Source organism: Spodoptera frugiperda, chromosome 11, assembly GCF_023101765.2.
Source record: "Spodoptera frugiperda isolate SF20-4 chromosome 11, AGI-APGP_CSIRO_Sfru_2.0, whole genome shotgun sequence".
NCBI lineage: Eukaryota > Metazoa > Arthropoda > Insecta > Lepidoptera > Noctuidae > Spodoptera > Spodoptera frugiperda.
This window is the reverse complement of record NC_064222.1, coordinates 5,891,923-5,914,067: the sequence shown is the minus strand read 5'-3', so window position 1 is coordinate 5,914,067 and position 22,145 is coordinate 5,891,923. Positions and strand designations below refer to the sequence as shown.

The window sequence follows — 22,145 nt, the reverse complement described above, 5'->3', positions numbered from 1 at the left end:
ACTCATTTTACCATAAAATGGAAAAGTTTATTGTGCAATTCGTTCAAACAACTATTAGGATGAACGTCGTTGAGTCTATTGAAAAACAAATAGGACCAAAAATTGTACTTTCTTTGTATTCTTCAAAAACAGAGAAGAATATTATGTAATTGTTTATTTTTTTCTTTTATTTACTAGGTAAAATAATTAAAATTATAAGTCACTTCCGTTTCCTATAACACTGGTCACACCGAATTAGCAAAAATGATTATGCCAGCCCAGCGCCATTTTGTTTTCTCGCATTGAGCAGTTAGCGAGCCACTTACTGTTGATGTGTTTATTCGTCTAAATTTCCATTTATTTGGAATGAATTAATTAATAAACTACGTATGTGATACTGTGAAAGATTTGTGTTTAGACATGTCTAAGAATTAAACGCGGTAAACAAGGTTTTAGAGTTATATAGGTAAGTGTGTGATGTGTGAATTTGTGATTGATTGAGCTATCGGGGCGAGCGATCAAGGAAAAGTTATATTGTTCTTTGTTGGCGTCATAATTTATGCTGAAAAGTCGATAATATTTACTGGCCTAGCACCGTATCGATCTTTTCACGCTACGGTTATCATTTAGTTACACTATTATGAAGTTCATAGATTTTCCTTACTTTCGCGTTTCACGAAACTACTTTATAACCTCTTTTCTTCATTTTGATTACGTGTTTTAACAGTATTCGGTGTTACAATCCAATATCCATTATAAATCCTACGTAATAATCTGCAATATCTACTCGTTAAACATCTTGTTTATTTTGCTAGAAATTCATGATATTTTTCAATGGAAATGAAACAAAAAATTTCACTTACAAGCATAATCAGGCTATATGGAATTATGTTATATTTTCTTGCACGAAAAACAAAGAAACACCGTGTCTAGTATCATCATTATCAACAACCCTAGTAAATAAACAACAAACAAAGTAACAGCAGTACGAATAAAAGCAGATAACTAGTCTTTAGTAACTCTGTATAACATCTATAGTTTGATCTCAAACAATATTTAATTTCAACACTTATAGAAATCAAAAATGGACAGGCTATTTTCGTTTTTATAGGTACAAGAAGTGCGAACATCCACAATGAGTGTCATCATTAGACTACAAAACCTACCATGGTCTGCAAATGCTCTGGACATTAGGAATTTCTTTCGGGGCCTTTCCATTCCCGAGGGAGGTGTGCACATCGTAGGAGGCGAGCTTGGAGATGCGTTCATTGCGTTCAGGTAGCTATACGTAATATTCAAATAATGACACACGGCATCTGTTTAATATTTTCTATAAACAAATTTCATTGAAAATAGCCAAAAACTTTGATCTCACTATACTTAAATGATATTAATTATATTTTAGGCGTAAGTTTGTTTTAATATTTATATTTGTTGTTAATAAATGGACAAGATTATGTCTGTGTTTATACCCAAAAAGTGTAATTAGGTGCTTCAAAAAATCTTGACGTAGTTAAATTATTATGCTTAAAACATACTTCGTCTGCACTGATTCGACAGAAGAATATCACCAAACTACAAATAGCAATATCTATAAAAAACCTATAAATAAAAACATATGCTTCCTGAAAATCAATAACACTAAATTATAGTATTCCATTACTTTCTATAGATTTTAGTGTTTTTTTTTAATAATGATAAATTTTCACACAACTATTAATAGACTTGTTCCTAACGACTACAGCAGTATTAGTTGTCCTAATGATCTTTAATAGACTACAACCTATTAAATTTTAATTTATATTAACACAAAAAGGTAATTAATAAGCGTAATAGCATTTTAGTAAATATGCTATTACTACAAATCATACATAGTGTGCATTTTGTATTCAAATTTTACGAAGCTTAGAAAAAAAAATAGTTGAAAAACAGTAATTACTTCCAGTCATGTTATTGTCGATAACACTATTGAATAACTCCATTCAATTTATGGATTTGATTATTGTCAAATATCAAATTCTAGTGGTAAGTATAGAATTAATTTGTTTCTCTCCAAATTATGCTATTAGCTGAAACGTAACTACCCCTAGTTGTACCAGTGCTGGTTCTATGGAGATTTATTGGTAAGTATTTTCTTTATAAAACACAATTATTTTATTTCATTTTGTTTTACCAAAAAAAAATCTAAGAACTTTGATGCAATTTTTGACATAAACACCGGTTTATCTTCATAAAATTGATGTTCTTTTCGGTTTATGTTTGAATTTTTTACTCTGGCTACTTTTTATATTTTTTTAAGTTTCTCTTCCTTATTTTTAAGTATGAATGCTTTTACAGTTATAAAAAAAAATTAAATGGTATCTTTAAAGGTTATAATCAAAATGATTTCATCATAAAGCTAAACATTTAATTTTAGTCTTCATAATGTATTTACATTTCATTCTCTAAACGACTGCAACAATACGGGCATAGTACCTTATTGAAACTTTATTATTTAAGCATACGTCGACGAGCTACGGTTGAGGCGAATTACCATCTGAGGAGAAAAAAAAACTTTGTTTAAACCCAGAATCTGCAAAAATCTATTAACTAATTAGTATTTTGCAAGTCTTAGGTAGATTGCATACAACTGACTTTCTGACAATTCGCTGGCTTTAGATTGGTGCAATGATCTAAGAATGTCTGATAGGTGATACTCTTAAGATGTGCTCAACATGGGCAGCGCAGCGCCTGGACCTCTCAACTACGGGCATCTTCGCTTCCGACCAAAACTGCAACAAAACATTTATGGAGCTAATTCACATGCTACCATGCCATAAAGGAAAGTTGTCTACTAGGGCTTCGTTTAGTGCATTGGCTTTAATCGGACGTCTTTATCTACTCAATATGAGTATTTTCTATACCACCAAACAACATCTATTAACAAATCGTCTATAAATGCGGCAAAGATGCGATCTTCGTATCTTGACATTGTATACATTCGAGTATAACGTTGAAATTATTAGGATAAGACATCATCAAGAAATTACTCTGTTGATAGATCACATAGGTACCTACATCTCTACTTAAAGTAGCAAAGTCGTGATAATCATAGAATTCTATATAATTCTAGTCCAAATATAACTTTTCTCTACCATGAGCGTTCTCATTATCTTTGCTTTACATATAGCAAAACCATGGAATTATCATACGAAACAGTAGTGGAAACTTAGTCAAATACATAGACCACGTTCTTACTGCATAAAGCTGCCTTTGGCATTAAGCTCACTTTTGTTAAAGTTGCAAAAAGTTAAATAAAAAAAATATTGACGGAACATAACTATTACTAACTGTAGTAATATTAAACTTCAGTGGCTGAGCAACAATCATCATGTGGTTTATTGCGCAATGCTGCTCATGACTAAGCTGCCTTTGGCATTAAGCTCACTTTTGTTAAAGTTGCAAAAAGTTAAATAAAAAAAATATTGACCGAACATAACTATTACTAACTGTGGTAATAATAAACTTCAGTGGCTGAGCAACAATCATCATGTGGTTTATTGCGCAATGCTGCTCATGACTATGAGCTCCTGGTATGACTTGAAACTAGTCTAGTTACCTTGTCAAATGACAATGCCAGATCCTGCCCCACTTAATTTCATCAATGTACAAGAAATGTAAATTAATCAATATTATGCAATGAAAATAAGACCCCTGGTTACTTAATTATTATTCTAATAAGGTTGCGGATAAAAATAAGGAAATAAAAAGAATCTAAAAAATCCAAGGCCTATTTCCTGTATTTATCGTGACTATCTGTGTTTCTTAGTACGCTTGCACAAGGAACAAAACGAGTCATTCAATAAAAAAAGATTTATTAATGTAATGTGTACGGATTTTAATATGAATTTGGTATAAATACATACTGTTAGTTAATTTATTTATTTTTATAATATATATTATAATGAATGCTTATTCTAATTATTATTTCGTATTTGAACGTAAGTGATTAGATGTAACGAAACCTCATTGGCGTGCTTGTGTCAGTCCAAAAAGTCATTATTTGACATTCGCTCTGTCTGTTCTGTTTACATTGTTGTTTCGTTATGGCTATGAATGAAAAGTAGGATTACTAAAGGTGATATTGGTGATGACATTCCTTCCTTTCATAGCTAAACACCCTATGATAGCATTGTAATAATATAAAGCACTTAATTTAATTATTTCTACCATTATAACTGCAATTAATCTAAACTGGTACCTAACCTAAATGTAATATTTTGTTCTTAGATTTATATAGAAACCGCAAGCTCTAAAGGCTTTTAATTATGTATTTAGTTATCACTTATAGAGCAGCAATAGAATGCTACATTTGGTATGCCTGTACAATATATTTTTTGGTGGGGCAAAGCTCTATAGATATTCTGGCATTGTCATTTACCTACTTGAATAAATCGTGAAACAGCTTCAGGATTCCTAACGACTTAGCTTTTTTGCTAAGGTACCATGTACTGTTAACTCACCATTTTCAGTACGGAGGAGACGGCTCAAAAGAGTTCATACTCTACGCGAAATCGGTATCTGGTGAGTGAGGCGTGAATATGTAAGTAAAGAAAAATTATCTTTGCTGTAGTTGAACAGCAAAATATCGAAAAATGACTGAATGACCCTAAAATACTGCAGAGCCGACGGATCCTGTATTCGCTCGATAACGCGTATAAAATAGTCGACCCACCTTATGACGAAAAAATAATGATTTCTTTGCACCCTACTTACCCCACCCTTCATCCTGCGGAATCTTCTAGAATGTTATCCTTTATAGATTGCTGCAAATGCTACTGGATGATATGTTGGCTTCCGTGTGATTTTAATACTATGTATCTGTGAAAAGTACCTATGCGATTGAGAACCGATCAAACCCCATACCTCACTAGAAAGAACCTTGATAGCAGATACACTGAAATGGAATTCAGGTCATCTATGCAACTGGCATTAGATCGAAACGAAATACTTAAGACGGTAAAAATATTATATTAGGCGTCATTTTATACGGAAACTAGTCTGAAATTATGTCTGCATGTAATATAAGTCTGGAGTAATCAGTTTCAGTCGAAACTACTATCAACAGGTCATCGAGTGGCTTTCGGTGTTTACTGTAGGGCACACTTTAGTCTTAGTTCACTACCCGACTTCTGGTCGGGTTCGATGCAGGCAGACCCGCGAGAATAAGGCGAGAACAATCAGACCGTCACAGATGAAGCCCACTAGAGCCGATGACTCGGCCAGGGGCTCAGGTGAAGCGCAATGACATTCCGCGATGTAACCGGGTGGTTTTTAGTGAGTAAGAAGTTTGACACTCCCTCTCGCCCTACCCTGGCCAGGAGGAGTCATTCAATGATTTTCCTACCTCCAAAAAGGGTACATTTTAGTTCTTACGTTAGCTGCTTCTCATCTTATAATTAAGACCAACGTTCAGTAGAATTTTCCACTTCACTTATTTTTTCTGTGATCAAGCATAAAACTTCTACTTTTTTCAAAACTTGATGACAAACTTGGGACTCCTGTAAATTCAATGTTAGGATCTTACGATAACTGAGTGCTATCACTCTTGATTGTTCTTCACAGTGATCGCAAGTATAATTTGTGAAGGCAATGTATGCTACTATGTAAATACTACTATCTCTATCTACTGACAAAAACAGTGCGGAAACTGACAAAAACCAAAAGAAACATTGATTTGCTACATTTGCATTTAGGCTATGATGCAATTTGATGTGAACTAGTATTAAATTTTACCGTGCACTACATTCCTAGGATTATCACTTAAATTGTTTTGCATTTTATTAATTGTTATAGTATTAACAGGTCATCTAGTTCTAGTCATCGCAACTTTTCATCTTAAATATCTACTCGATACACCATCACATCACATACATCATCGGTTGCCTAGTTTACATTGTTACATCAAGTAGGTATTGCAACTCCTATCAAACTACGTGGCAATAGTGGCGCTGCGGTCGGATTACAAGCATCTACAACTTTAGGAAACTAGCATGAAACATTCGTTGTTTCCAGGAATATTTACAAATCTTTGTTTAGGACTTATGTTATGTCTATATCTGTGAAGATTTATTTTCGAACTGATAAGATACATCATATTAGGTATTATGATGGGGAAAAGGAATCGTTTGGGTTTTAACTAAAAGTATTTTAAAAATTACTCTGAAGACCCCGAACAAATTTGTGATACCGCGACGATTTCTAAGTTCCAGCTTGACCTAGCGACATCGACAAACAATGTGACCTTCTGTTTATTTTGCAACAATCATAGAATATAAGACATAATACCTATAATGAAACAGTATTAGCTGGTGAGTGACAACATTTACGCGTTTCCATTTAGAAAGACTCCTAAAAAGCTCGTTTACTCAAACTATTTCTTTTCACTCTTAGGGCTTTGTTAGGTAACTACTATCCGTTTGTTTTTGGAATACGTGAGTAGGTAGCACTATTTTTCCGCTGCGGACTATCTAGGGGGTTTACCAGGGCTCCGGCTCGAAGGGCAGAAGTAGGAACGGGATGGTTTTTAGTCAGTAAGAGTCTGACACTCCTCGCCTCGCCCAAGGCGGGAGGAGTCATTGGATGATTTTCCCCCTTAAAAAAAGGCTAGCACTATTATAGAGACGAATCTTACAAAGAACATCTATCAAAGATAGATATTTATCCAACAGATAGTGGTGATGGCAGCCTACGCGTCGAGTTCTAGAGCTTGCACCGATTTGCCTTCGTTCCTCCACCGAGTTTATACCTAGTTATTTTGTTTGTTTACTGTACTCATTATGCTTTCTGAAAAGTACATCGGATAATTTCTCACAAAAACCTTTTTACTGGATTGAATAAGTTTGTCAATAGTTGTTGAATGCTACATACACACTTACGTAGCTTAGATACGACTGAGCACCGTCGTGTCCTCAGGGATGTTTTCGGCGACGGCGACCACTCGCGTCCGACATTGGTTCAGGCCATGGTGCGGAGCGAGGGGGACTGGGATGCCGTCTCCTCCTGCTGCGAAGCAGACATGCTAGCTAAGGAGGAGTCGGGGCGCGTGCAGGAACGAACCTCCTTACGCCCCAGCCGTCGCGAAAGACTCCGGCCACCGTAAGTGCCGGCCTTATCTGTATGAACACCAGTGTCTGTAATTGGGAAATTTATTCTGACACGATAATAAGTGTCGCATCGCCGGCTTGTCCGTATAAGTGTGAACAGCTAGGCTATTCTGTAATTTTCAATTCGAAACGTTCAAAGTGAGTTCATCGCATTTTCGCCCGTCATTGGTCGAGACTTTTCTTACAACCAATGACATGGCCAACCGCGATCGAGTTCATCGAATAGCTTAGCAAGTTAGCAGTACAGATATTCATGTCTGATATTTATGTTGTAGTCTATTCATACTTTATATAGTTTATGTTGTTAAAAAGTGCTTCTTTGATTTCTAAAGCTTTATCGCTAACTATTTTAGTGAAATTGGATAGATGACTTGAATTCCCTAGAAGGAAATCCCTATTTGGAGCCTGACCACAAGAACTTTACCCAGTCTACTGGCATACTACGACGAACATGATAAGATAAAAAAGAAAACGACTAAGGCATCGAATGAGTAGAAATTCACTTGCCTTAATGCCAATAATTATAAGCATCGAACAATATAATTGATGAATCTGGCGTTTGACTTTCTCATTAAAATGTGATACTTCCGACCATAAAATAGACACTGAATTACAATGATAAGGCCGGATAGTTAAGATATGACTGCATGGACGGTCTTCCTAAGAGTTCCATAACTAGCAATAGGTAGGTGATAATTTGTAGTCGCTTCCAAACTATTCCCCAAAACTTTTCTGCACTTCCAACGCCTATTTCGTGTTCGTTAGTTGGTAATGTAATACAAGCGGTACCCACAATTTAATTATGAGTTATCATTAGCCGGACATTAGGTACGCAAGCCTTTCGGTAGGCACCAGCAGAATATAATTTTATTTGCAATCGTTCATCTTTTTTCACTTAGGTAGGCAATGAGTCTGCGTAACTTGTTACAGAACAAGGTGTCCGTAGAAATGGGAACCGGGTAACAGCGGGCGCTCAGTAGCTTCGTTACCATTGTTTGTAGCAGTACAATTCACAATTCGTAGCACTTTGAGAACAAGAGGGTGCTAAAATCTACGCACACGTACACAGGCGCTGCATATGATAGTTTCTTAGTACCTATTTCTTTAAATACAGTAAAAAAATACAGCTTGGTATAAATAGATTTAAAAACAACATACCGTGCCGATGGCATCAAGTCGTAACTGTGAAGTTACGCTAATTGCGCCAATATCAAATAGGTAGGTATGGAATAGAACTTGCTAGAAATCAATGACATTGCGACGCGATTTGAATTAAGAATAAAAAACTAAGACTTATCAAGGGAATGGATAATCCTAGCAAATAACTGTAGACATTTAATTTGAAACCTATCTACAGTTTCGTCATAGGCAAGGGATTTACAGAATTATACAGAGACGAGCTGGCTAAACCCAACCTGACTGACCAGACCTAAGTGAACAGCGATTACTAACACCCACATGTCACCAAGCGCAGATCCACCGTTCTGGACATGCCCACAACTCTTAATTCACAAATGTAATGGCTGCGCAATGAAATGCCGGTGTAACGTCTTACTATCACGGTCTATTGAGATCTAATGGCTGATCAAGAAAACGCTACGAAAACAGACATCTCTTTGTTTATCCTCTCGAATAGGAATATGGGTTTCTAATTGGATTAGCGAGATACGTTTAGTTGATCGAACTAGTGAGACAACCAGATACCCATTTTCGTAATTAGATTGACCGTCGAATTACTGAGACCGTTTTCCGCATTGTTTCAACGAGATCAGAGGTATCCAGAGATTGGGATTAGTTAAGTTTCTCTAAATCCTGTAGACAAAAGATACCTCGCACGGCGGGGCTTCTATAACTTTGTTGAAATAATCGAACCAATTAAACCATCTAGACAAGTGCATACTCCACTCCATTGTACCTACTATACAACCTGTGGCGATATCAATGTGGATGAGTTGGAATTTTTCAGCCAGATGCAGTGACGCAGATGGCGTCAGAAATTTCAAAAAAACATCTAAAACTGCCCGCCTTCTTTTCGAAGCAACCGTTAGGTACACAAAGGCCTTTGACTTAACAAAATACAAACAAAATGTGATAAAACAATTTCCTGTAACTTCATAAATTTAATATACCTATTCAGGTATGTTAAATTGGATAAATACTCAACAAACACTGAGGCGTCTGTTATTGGCGCTTTTGAGTTCGGTTTAGCTAGATTTCTGTATTTGTATTCGGCAGACAAAAACAGGAGCCCCGTTGCGCGGAGCTTTGTCGATTATAAAATATTCTGTCCAGAATAACCTAAAAAAATGGATTAATATAAAAAATGGGCTCATTGTAGGTAGGTATGTACTTAGGTACTGATAATATATCCAGATACTTTTTGGTGACTATTTATCCATTTATGTAAGTTTTGGTAAAAAGTTTTTAAATACCTACAAATCGAGGAGATAAAAAGTAGCAAGTCGCCGTCATACGAGCATACTTCATGACAAGCTACAGGCGCCGCCCATGAACACCAGCATCACCAGAGAGTTAGGGATTTCAGGATAAAAGATTGAGTGGGAGGATTGTGCATCCGGTCACCTTACTCACATACGGCTACACACAACGTATGCACCGTTTCTCGCCGGTTCTTTTTAAATTCGTGATATCACTCTACTCGGGCGAAGCCGGCCTGCTAGTGCCGATGGTTTCTCACGTTAAAAAAATTATGTTATGAAAGTTTTATTTTACGCGACTGTAGGAAAGGTATTGTTTTTCTGTTAGGTATGTTTTATATAAATTCTGCCAGCGCCTTCGGCCTTCGTCCCCGTTCCCGCGGTGTAAAAAGCAGCTTGTGTTATTATAGATCATAGTCTACCTCTGTTCCAAATTTTATCCCGATGTCTTCAGCCGCTAGCTATTTTACTTACCCACGTAACTGTTTGACGAGGAACCGTCGACTCGTCGCTTCATGTGTTACGAAAAGCTTCTCATGAATATGAGCATCTAGAGTGGCTTGAAACTAGTCGAGTTCGTCGTCAAACAGTTTCGTCAGTAAAAGGTAAGATAAATCGGGTCGTAGATCGGGACAAGGAAACGATTGGTAACGGTGACCTCTCGTGGTGACTTTGGTTCAGGTTATGATGCGTGAGGAACTAGGAAGCCGTCTCCTTCTGCAAAGCAGTTATGCTACCTAAGAAGGTGGAGCGTGATGCTTTGTGGAGGCCCTGATTCAAAATCTCTAACACAGGCAAGATCACAAGTAATTCGGTTTTTTATCGGATACATTGTGGAGTGTGTGCAGGGGTATTGCACAATTTGATTCTCTCAAGTTCTTTCCATCATCACACCACCAGACAACCAGCAAAGCGCTACCACTTTACAGTGTTATATCCCACGTACACACTGACGAAGCGTTTTACCTCAAGTTTTTTAGAGAATTCCCTCACACGGCCTTCCTACTTCTTAGATAGCATGATTACTTTGCAGAAGGAAGAGATGGCTTGCCAGTTTCCTTCGAAATCAAAGCCAGCGGGCTTTGATTGAGGCCATGGTGAAAGCAGTAAGCAGTGCGCTGCGTAATGCTTCTTGTCCACGACACGGTTTTTTAACCATACAGTGTGTTACCGTACAGTTTACCACCGTGCACATTTACACGCCTCCATAGTGATCCATACAACACTGACGACCGTGCCGCTGCACAGCAAATTAACCGTAGATTTTTACGGCGAAAAACCGTGTGTGTACATGAAGCCTTACTGCGGCGCTAACGCCGCGTATTCATTTACACTACACAGACTCCGCGACAACGCGACGCCAGACCAACGTCTGCACAGCCTTTAATCTAGAGCCAGTAACTGTTTCACTTCAGCGCAATTGTAACCATTGTGTCTTTAATTATATTAGATAATCATTTTCAAGACCATCGTATACCGCTATACTGTACCACATACCATACATACTATGCCGTATCTATAAGGACCAAAATGAGACTGATTTGACAATGCATTTATAAAATTTCCATAATTATGCTTAGTCACTATAGATGATCACTAAAAAATACAATGCAACAAAAATAACTGTGATAGGTAGGGAAGTACCTACCCACATCGATGTCATAATGAGTCCCAGGAAGTATGACAAATTGGTAGACAGTATCACCCCTCGGTTACTCACTCACAGAAACAGCCCCGTTGTTCATAAACTACTTACCCAATAGTTTGCTGGCGAGTTGGGATTGCAGTTAGATCACCAAAAATACAAGATGCTAATGCCCTCACCAAGAGTTTGATATTCGCAATTTTAGGACACACATCTACGGCAACAAGAAAATGCAGAACCACCGTCAAGGAAACTGTCTATAATGATATAAATGTCCAAAAGTGAGAACAATGACCCAAATAGACATGCCATCCATAACCGTACCTTCCGCTGAGCGAGTGACTATGTATTAATATTCTCGCTAAAGATTAGCACAACATAACTCGTTTCTTGTAAAAAAAGATATTCAATATTAACCGATTACTGGTCACTGCCGACGAGGACTCGCAGTTCGGACTACCTACTATCATCACATTATTATACCCGAAACTAGTTTAATTATACCTAAATAGTGGTTTCTTCAGTGCACATATTAGTAGGTATTCAGGCGGGGCAAGAGCGCCATACTATTTGCATAGATGATCTCGACGCAAAATATTTTTTTAATGCTGACTTATGAGTGAACTTTTATTAAATTATCAATATTTGGATTGTTGTAGCCGCAAGAAACGTTGGTAATATCCATTCTATCCATATTTTTACATTATTCGTCAATGAAATTGGAAAACATGGTTACAGGCGCAAAACCTCTGGAAACGGGGCAAGTGCGCCTGTATAGTAACTTAAAATTTCAAGTTACCAGAAATACTGATAATATCTTAATAGAAAAAAAATGAAACTCTGGTTTCTTTTTAATATTACTCATTCTGGCTACTGCAGCTATACCATATTTGGGGCAAGTGCGCCATAAACTTGTAATCAGGGGTTCTAAACCTTAATTGTGTTTTTTTTAAGGTAAATAATGCTGATGTATTTAAATAAAAATGTTTGTCTAGAGTAAAAGAAATCTTTATTAAATCAAATCAGACTTATATATTTATGCATTAAGTACTTAAAAATTTTTTTTTTCGCAAAAAAATGTTAAAATAACGTTTTTATACAGTTTAATTTAAAAAACGTAAAAATTTAATTTCAAAAAGAAATTAAGAAAAAACCGACAAAAAATTCCATCACATCTAGAGATTAAATTCTTAATACGAACTAAAATCATTCTTTTTTCCGAGGCTGTCGTGCGTCGGCTAAGAAAATAACTAAATCATAAAAGTTGACGACTTCTGGCTTGGGGGAAGTGCGCCATATAACTTAAAATTTAGGCGCACTTGCCTCACTTGACTATTTTGAGGTTAAGATTTTAAATTCAATAAAAAAATATTAATTTCACTAGATAGGACTAAAATACAGCCACAGATTTAAAGAAAAACAACAAAATTCTGTACTCACCTTATTGGTTTGCCGCAACACATAAAATTTTTGGGGATTTAAGGAGATAATTAACACGAGCTCATCTCTGGTAACAGGTTTAAATGACACTAAAACTAAAAAGGCGGTTACGTCAAGTTATGGTGAACAGAGACATCTGTTATGTTGAAATAGAACTGCATTTGAGTTTGTTGCATTGATGTAAGATGTCGTTAGTTGTATTACATCTGTAGTTTTCGATATTTTTACTGAGGTGCGCTTACCCCGTTGGCGCGCTTCTCCGCCTGACCTTATCCCCTTTACGTATAAAGTAATCGAAACGAGATCGCGTTCGTCGCTCTGATTGTTTGGTTTATTCGAGCCGGCCAATCAGAGTGCCGAACGCGCTTTTGTTTCGTTTTCGTCCAATGTAAAGCAAACTCATAATAACAACAAAAAACTCGAACGACGACAATGATGTCTAGTAACTGATGGCAGTGGCGCTTCTCAAATTACGAGCTTTGACCTACGAGCTAGATTGTGAGTAATAACCTGACGCTCGCACACTCCCGTACCTCCTGGCTTATTCTGGATTTGCTGATCATCAACTTTTTCTAGGTCTAGTCGTTTCTTGCGTCATCGTTGGTGGTGAGTCAACTGTCTTAGGATCAGTGATCAGTAAGTTAGAGTTTGAAGTTTCAGGAGGAGCGAGGCTAAGCGGTGGAAAATGCTCTCAACACCTAGTGTACTTATAACTAATTTATACGCTTTTCAAACTTATTCGATCTTAGACCCGGCTGTGCGGGAATCGAACCCGCTACCCGTTGCGCGGCAGCCAGTGGCCACCGCACCAACCGTTTAAGTCAAATTTTTGTGTGTGTTCAAGGGGATTATAAATGGTTTAGATTACAATTAGTAGGACCTGGACGTTTTTTTTAATTCAATGTTAATTTATGTAGTAGTTGTTGATTTCTAAATGACTTCATTGGATCCGACAAATTTTCAAATTAAAGACTGTAGACAGGCTCTTATCGGGTATAGTCTTTACCCCTATATATAATTCTTCTGTAAGTGTGTATGTCACTGAACTTCTCTTAAACGAGTGGACCGATTTTGATGAACTTTTTAAAGTGTGTGTTCAAGGGGATCTGAGAATGGTTTAGATTCACAATTTTGTCCGCTGGACAAAGTTTTTTAATTAGTTTTTAATTTATTAGTAGTTACCGATTTTGGAATGTTTTACAGGATCCGACAGACGAGCGCTACCATCGCAGTGTCAAATATTAATGACGTTACTCCTGTCATAACATTTGAATAACAATTTTCATCAAAAAGGTCCTTAGAATGTTTTAGCTTATTAAAAAAAGTGTCAAATTTTCAAATTAAAGACGTGTAGACAGGACAAGTAGGACAACGTCTGTCGGGTCCGCTAGTTACTAAGTAAATCTGAATTTTTGATAAATGTTTAGTTTTTCAATTCTGCTGTGCGTAACAATGTGGAGATTTATATCTAAGTGACTATCAGGCTTAGGTACCTACTGTTTATGGTGTTTACCTGGGATTTATGTAAAGGAATGATAAATCTGACCATAACTGAAAAAAGTAACGTTCGATTGCACTTAGAATACGGGCAGAATTTTCTTTCTATAAGTAGTTCTACCAAGCACCGTAAGCACGTTTCTAGACCACGTCACGTTCAGCGCGCTCCTCAAAAATCCGTCAAACCATCACATACTGGTCCACTGGGGTCGGTGCCAGCCGAGGCCACAGCAGTAGCAGGAACAGGGTGGTTATTAGTCAGTAAGAGTCTGAAATTTTTAAACCACCGTGGGAGGAGCGGGACTAGTCATTTGAATGTGACTAGATTGCATGAATAAATGAATCTAACCACATCATAGCTTGTTTCTATGGTAGAATAACCTAACTACAGAGTTCGTCGGCTATGTAAGTTTAACTTTACAGGTTAAAACTTTAAAAATTAAATTTGAATTACAACAAGTAGGTTTAACGTTGATTACTATGCCCGTAGTGAATGCCATAGTCGTATTTAAAAACTCATAAAAACTTCTACGTGTGCCTAATTATTGACTGTTAAAAAATCATTTTATGATAAGAAAAACTAGATAAATAGGTACTTAGGTACCCGCAGCGTGAGAAACGGGACACGGGTGGTTTTTAGTTGGTAAGAGTTTGATAAGTCCAGGGGGTTCATTGAGGATTTATCACCTAGGAATCAAAAAAGAAAAGTAGATATAGCAACATATATTATAGGTATACCAACCAGGTACCTACCAATCCTCAGAATATATGTACCTATAAGTTATGTATGTATTACATAAAAGAAATAGTTCCCAATCCCAATAATAAAGAAAATACTATTGATATTCTAACACTAACTACCTGGTATCATAATGAGCCAAATTCGACAGACTCCACTATCAAATCCATGACTATGCCTTCACCAGATGACCAGACCTCAAGCAACACTGAACGTAATCTAATAAGTAGAATCAGGCCATTTGGTATGCAGGTAAGAAAATAAAGATGAGACTTACTATTGTTACCCTAAGTCATGTTTGTCACCAGTGCCGGCGTTAGGGGCGTGATGGGCCGATGGCCCAGGGCGACAAATTCTAGGGGCGCCGATGCCGCCGCCTCCACTTAAAAAACAACTGCCGATGGGAACCGCAAAAAACTAACACTTGAAATTGCTTCCCTCAAGTGGGCGCCACAATATTTTCGCCCAGGGTATCAGTGGCCCTTACACCGGCACTGTTTGTCACTTTATAAATCTCTGTGTCGAACGGCCTCTTACCAAATCAATCTTTATATTCGTAGGTACCTGCAAATGACATCACATGTAGGTCTTTTATTTTTTAACTAATTGATAGGTAAATAAAAGTTGAGAATGAAATGAAATCGCACAGCTGATCTGTTATCTCATTAAAGAAATTAAGGAAAAATTTGGGCCTACATAGGATTCCCAACAAATTTTCCACCACCAATAGAAATACTTTTACATTAAGTACATTATTTTAGTATACAGTCGCACAAAACAAGTTACTTGCTATATAACTGTGTTCGTATTATTTTAAACTGTCACTAAATAGACTGCTGAAGAGGGCGACAATGACAACGATGTGACGAAATTGACGTGACCTACTTTACCAGTAAGGTTTGTTTGCAAACATTTCACATTGATGTTGACCTTATATTGGTAAAGTACGACAAATACAATATGTACCCATTGTATGTAGGATGTAGGATTTCACCACTACTGTCAAGGAAATTTTCATTTAATATTAAGTTGCTGTAATGTTTTGAAAATGCTTCAAAACTGTTAACGTAAAAACTGTTGCAGATTAATTCGCACAATACGTAGTTCTAAAATATACATGTAGATTTTACCAGAAAGAATTACCAGCTTATAATAACAGGTACTTATGTATATATAGTATAAGACATATAATACGAAATACAACATAGGAATACGATTCATGTACCTAAATAGGTATTTACATTGCTAGCGTTTTCACCACATAATCAGAAAGAACATCTATTTTAATAATGTAGCAGTATGCGTGATGTAGATTTAGATTGCTTATCTACAAAAATGTACCTACTTATTGCTTGCTTAAGTACCTGCTAGCCTAGCAACTGGCTACAATCCTTACTTACATATCATTTCAAATGAACGAAGTTAGTTTGATTTCTTACACTAATCGCTACGGGCCGTTTTAATGTTCCTAAAATAGTTCCTTTGGCCAATGTAGTTGGCGGGTGTACCGACCTTTTTTAACGGATGAATATGCTTAAGTAAGAAGTATTCAAGATTTAGCAACTCATAAAGTACTCACGGATGTTAAAGCACAAATTGTAAAGTTTTATGTGAAAACTGGTGTCAATAATAAAAAAGTTTCTCTTAAGACTCTCAAAGCTCTCAGACTCTGGAGAAAATCTTATTTAGGACCACATGAAAAACGTAATAGTAGGTACCTACGTAATGGTAGGTAGTACCTAGCCCAAAATGTTTGTACCAAAAATGGTTCTTGATCATAAAATCATGGAGATTTTGTCGGAATCTTACAATCTAAAAAAAAAACTTCCCTAAAAACAATGCGAACTGCGAAGGTTACTGATGAACGAAAAATATGATCAAGTGTGTACTTGTCATCCTTATCAAGGGGAGTGCTAACCGATTCTCCTCATGTAAATGTTATTCTATTCTCCTTTCAATAAACAAAGCCTAGTAGCCAAAAAGTAGCCTAAGTAATTACATCTGTACCTACTTACTTTTTTCGGGAATCACAGGCGGAAGTTATTTATAAAAATCCTGGGTACGATTTAATCCCAACAAAATAAAAAAGTAGATAATAAAGCTGCTGTCGGTAGGTATGCTACCCAGTCTATCTAGGGTTCGATTCCCAGATTGGATATGTTTTATTTAAAGATAGACATTGTGCTCGATAATTGACAATAAGATGTTTTTGCATCTGATAATAAATACTAAAATGTAGGATAGTTATAAATCAATAGTTAATTATAGCGTATCCCTTTAGTAGGTATAGAAAAGGTAGGGCTTCTAGGTATGTTTTACGGCCCGCTTGATGGTAAACGGATCTCCGTAACCTCTTAGACTGCGAAGAGATCCGCACAATGACTGTGATACTTTATTTACCAATAGGGCTAGTTTCCTCAAAAACAATAAGTACACTATAATCTGCTGCACGATAAGGGCGAGTTCAATACCCTAATAAAATTTACCTAATTATTTAGGTAGGTCAAGTCTATATAATCTTAGTAAATTTAATACAATATCGTAAGGCAATAAACTAAAAAGCTATAGTCGTAGGTACACGGGACTCCGTCCCTTCCGGCCGTTCGTAAAGGTAGAAAAAAGTGGTTTAAACATATGGTTTAAATGGAGTAAACTAAAGAATGATTGTAATCTTGACTGAGTATGAAACGGAAATAACTTGTCAGTTATGTTATCAAATCAGTCAGTTTGGTAATAAAAGATACGCATCCACAGGCCCGCATCGCATTTTACATAGTTTGTCTTGTATAGAAACTTCTGCGTCCACTGATCCGCATCGTAAGCACCGCATCATCAGCAATGCTTATATGCGATGCGTACATGACGTACACATAGGAAATGCATACGATGCGGCCCGCATCGTGCGGGCCTGTGAACGCTTACCTAAAACGGTAGTATTATACCTACATGTCATTCAAATTTTTTTAAATAGGTATAATAAAATATTGTCCTAGTGCCACAGCTAGTACTTAGTACCTACTTAGATGTTACCTATAAAGTTTACCTATTGGTGAAGACTAGTTACCTACATTATGTAGCACGGAAATAGGTCATTTTATAGCGAATAAGTGAAACAATTAATAACATTAGGTACATGTCATAACTATGAAATTATTGTGATATTAGTATTACTTATGCACCATGTAATTGTAGGTAACTACATTTTGTGCAAATAAGTGAGATAATAACGATTACATTACATTGAGTTATAACGTAGGTATTAATGAGGACAAACCACAAATTAAATATTAGTCACCCTTTGATTACTGACCGAATACTTGAAGGCAAATCAGCCAGTCAGTCACAGATGGCAGAACGTGCTAATAGAATAGGTACAACCAATATCAGTCATCTACATGGGTGCATTATATGGATATGGTACCAGAAAATAGCACCTTACCTTATTATCTTACGGTGTATGCTGTAGGTAATAGGTGCTACTAAGATTTTAAAATAAAAATAACATAGGTATCTAACTTTATATACCACGCTCTCAACGGTCGGTACAGTACGTATAGACTAGTTTATTATAAAAATTAACAAACAATATTAATTATTCTAGTCCTTAATTCGAAGGAACCAGAACTTGATGTGAATTTAGTTAGGTATGTTACATATTATTATTTCCTATGTATATGAGGTAATACGTTTCTGTTAGATCTAATGTTTATCTTATAAAGTAATTCTCATGCCGTTCAACATAATTTACCTAGTTCTTATCTACCTATTTCATATAGTGAGATCAAAGTACCTAATTGGCTTATTTACTCTTAATAAAGCTGACTGTAATCGTTGCAATCTCGAGTCGATGTAATTAGACTAAAATGAACCAATTATTGTTACAGTACGGACGAAGACGCGCGCCAAGCCATGATGTTGGACGGTGGTAAGATCAAAGAGATCCAAGTGAAGTTGTTGCTCAGTTCTCGCTCAGAGATGCACAAAGTGATCGAGGCAGCTCGGCAGAGCGTGCCACTGCTCAGCCTGGCAGCCCCGGCAGCTTCACCAGCGCCCACACCTGCGCCCGTACCTACACCCACGCCACCCACTATACCACCCGTCCAACAACCTCTCACTATCCCAGGTCTTACTCCATTTTCCACAGCACTCGGTAACAATCCACTCACAGGATTTGGTATCCCAGGAATCGGCAACCCTCAAGAAATTCCGCAACCCGCTGTCATCGAGCCACCACCACCACTCATCAGCCCTACTTCCAATAACACTGCGAATGACGAAGACAAAGATGAAGATAAGTCAGAAAGGAAGCGCAGCAGGGAAAAGGATAGGAGACGCTCCAGGTCCCGCTCCAAGTCACGCGACAGAGAAAGAAAAGAACGAAAGCGTGACCGCCGCGATAGGTCTCGATCTAGGGAAAGACGACGCCGTGATCGCAGCCGCAGCCGAGACCGACGGGATCGCAAACGTGACAGAAAAGACCGCAGTCGCTCTCGAGATAGGTCACCATCACGCCGCTCCCGCGACAAACGAAGCGAACGTAGATCTCATGAAAACTCTCAAGAAAAAACAGATCCACATGACGGGCCTATTGGGGGACTCGGCTTACCCTTTGGAAATGGTAAAAATCCGAATGTACCGATTCCTTCACAACATATGATGGCAAATAATATGATGCAAAACAACGCCTTAAATCGTGATTCGCCAATGGCCCGCTTCAATGATCCCTCCATGAACGATGCATTTAACAAACTGCAAGAACTCGGTAAAAAGAGGAATCCAAATGCTTTTCAGGGTGAACAGAACGGGGGTAACAGAATGCCAAGCCCTTCAGTACGCGGCGGCATGGGACGTGGCGGCGGCGTTAATTTCCGTCGTGATGGGCGTCCAAGTCGTTTCGGAGATAACGAACAGCAGCGTGACTGCTGCGTCGCTATTAGAAACGCACCTAACCATACTAGCTACGGCGACGTTCGCCGTTTCTTCCCCTTTTTAATCGACAAACATGGAATCAAAATGATAAACGACAACATGGGGCGTCGAACTGGAACTATCTTTGTCAGGTTTTGTGATACTCGCTCAAAGCAGCTCGCGTTACAAAATAAAATGAATGAATTAAAGGGAGCTTCAGTAATTGTCGAGTCACTCGACGATACCGCTTACGAGACTGCAGTAGATTCGTTTCTACCTTACCGCGACGATAATGATGAAGAAGAACAACCTATGCCAACTGCTCAGCCAGAAGAACCTCGCAAAAACTTCAAAGTACTTAAACTAACAGATCTACCAAACTTTGTAAAAGAACACGATATAATTAAAGCGTTCAGTGAGTTTTCACTACTCTCTATAATGGTGACAGATTGTCGTATGACTAGAACTAAAACGGCATACGTCCAATTTGTAAAACCCGAAGATGCAAAACTAGCATTAGACAGAAAAGAAAGATACATATTCGGTAGAAGACAGCCAACAATTATTCCTATCTCAGAAGAACAGTATGAAAAAGAGAAACAGATGACCGATAAACCACCAGAGATGCCCAAAAAATCACAGAATGAACCTCCAGCAGAAGTGGCTGCACCTCGAGACCCGCGCCAGAGACGGCAACAGTTTGATAATGGACCCGGAGGGCCTGGCGGACCTGGCGGGCCAGGGGGCCCTGGGGGTCCTGGCGGTCTTGGAGGGCCCGGTGGACATGGAGGACCTGGCGGACTTGGAGGTCCTGGAGGGCCTGGCGGACACAAAGGAGGACCAATGCAAAATCAACCTTTCTTTACACCTCCGTTTGCGCAGCAACAAGGTTTCCCAGGACAATTTCCTGGGCCTGGACCACAATTCGGAGGATTTCCAGGTCCCGGCCCTATGGATCCTAGGACGGCTGCACCAAACTGGGGTAACCGTCCACCCTTTCCAAATCAGATGGATCAAGGCTCAAAACCCCCCCTTATTAATACTCTACCTGACATGGATGACGAACCTCTTGACTGCGTTTTGATGAAAGGTCTACCTAGAGAAGCAACGGATAGAACGATTGTCAATTTCCTGTCAGACACGAACGCAGTACCAGCTCGAATACACTTAATGCTGGATTCTAACGGGATGCCGTCCGGAGATTGCTTCTGTGAGTTCAGGTCGACACAAGAAGCGAGAATGGCTACTAGTAAACACGGAAAAAATCTCGATGGATGTCGTGTGACTGTAGATTTAGTTCCTCGCAGTGTAGTTGAAGAAGCTTTAGAAGGACCCAAGCAGCCAGATATGCACGGTAATGTTTCCCAACAGCAGCCACCATTCTTCGATCCCATGCAAGGAGGTCGCGGAGGGTTCCGCGGCGGATTCAGAGGTCGTGGGGGATTCGACAGAGGGGGCTTTGACCGAGGTGGTTTCAACAACCGAGGCGGCTTTGACTCGAATCGAGGTGGTTTTGACTCGAATCGGGGAGGCTTTGACGCGAGTCGGGGCGGCTTTGATGCGAGTCGGGGCGGTTTTAGAGGGCGCGGAGGTTTCAACGAGCGAGGTCGCGGCTTCGATAGAGGGCGAGGTCGCGGCAGGGGCTTCGGGGGTCGAGGTGGGGTGGCCGGGGTCAACGGAGGATTTGATAATAATGGTCGTATGGACGACGACCACGATCCCGCACTCGACGATTTCGGAGCGCCTGGCTGTGTGGTGTCCATGGAAAACGTGCCGTTCCGCGCTAGCATAGACGACATCATGGACTTCTTCTCCGACTTCGAGTTGACACAAGACGATGTGATCAGGCGATACAATGAGCGCGGCCAGCCCACCGGCGACGCTCGCGTTGCATTCCGCACTCCGTTCGACGCGCAGCGTGCTGTCAAAACCCGTCACATGGACATGATCCACGACAGACGAATCAGTTTATGTATTCTATAGTACCTCTCTTGGAGTCCCGTTGGCTCCGATTCGGATATGGACTAATTTTGACTTGTGTAAATAAGTATCTTAAAACTCAATGCGAGTAAAACAAGTGTGAGAGCACTATACCCACCGAATGGGTAAATAGCACTTATATTTAATTGCAATAAGATGTTTGCAATAGCGATTGCGTTGCTATAGCCACGCAGAGGACATTAATTTGTATTCTCTAGGTTATTAGATTTAATAAAAAAATAGTTTTATAATTAAATTCGGAGTTTTATTTATCAAACGCAACATATTACCGAAGTATACAATAATATCATGATTTGTGGTACAAAAGAGAGCATTACAGAACAACAATGTGTCCAGGAGAGGCAATAAAACAC

At 38.4% G+C, this 22,145-nt stretch overlaps 1 protein-coding gene across 1 annotated transcript; it reads left to right on the top strand.

Annotated features, from left to right (window-relative positions):
* Window positions 1-249: 249 nt before the first annotated feature.
* On the top strand, window positions 250-22,027 carry LOC118275178 (uncharacterized). Its single transcript, XM_035593049.2, has 3 exons — window positions 250-445; window positions 1,091-1,257; window positions 18,768-22,027. The coding sequence occupies exons 2-3, from the start codon at window positions 1,115-1,117 to the stop codon at window positions 21,772-21,774; spliced, it is 3,150 nt and encodes a 1,049-aa protein (XP_035448942.2). The 5' UTR covers window positions 250-445; window positions 1,091-1,114; the 3' UTR covers window positions 21,775-22,027.
* Window positions 22,028-22,145: the final 118 nt, after the last annotated feature.

Excerpts from the sequence above, each read along its gene's own strand:
- LOC118275178 (XM_035593049.2), top strand. The coding sequence starts at position 1,115 with ATGAGTGTCATCATTAGACTACAAAACCTACCATGGTCTGCAAATGCT. Across the intron at positions 1,258-18,767 it reads GATGCGTTCATTGCGTTCAG|TACGGACGAAGACGCGCGCC; the intron begins GTAGCTATACGT and ends TTATTGTTACAG.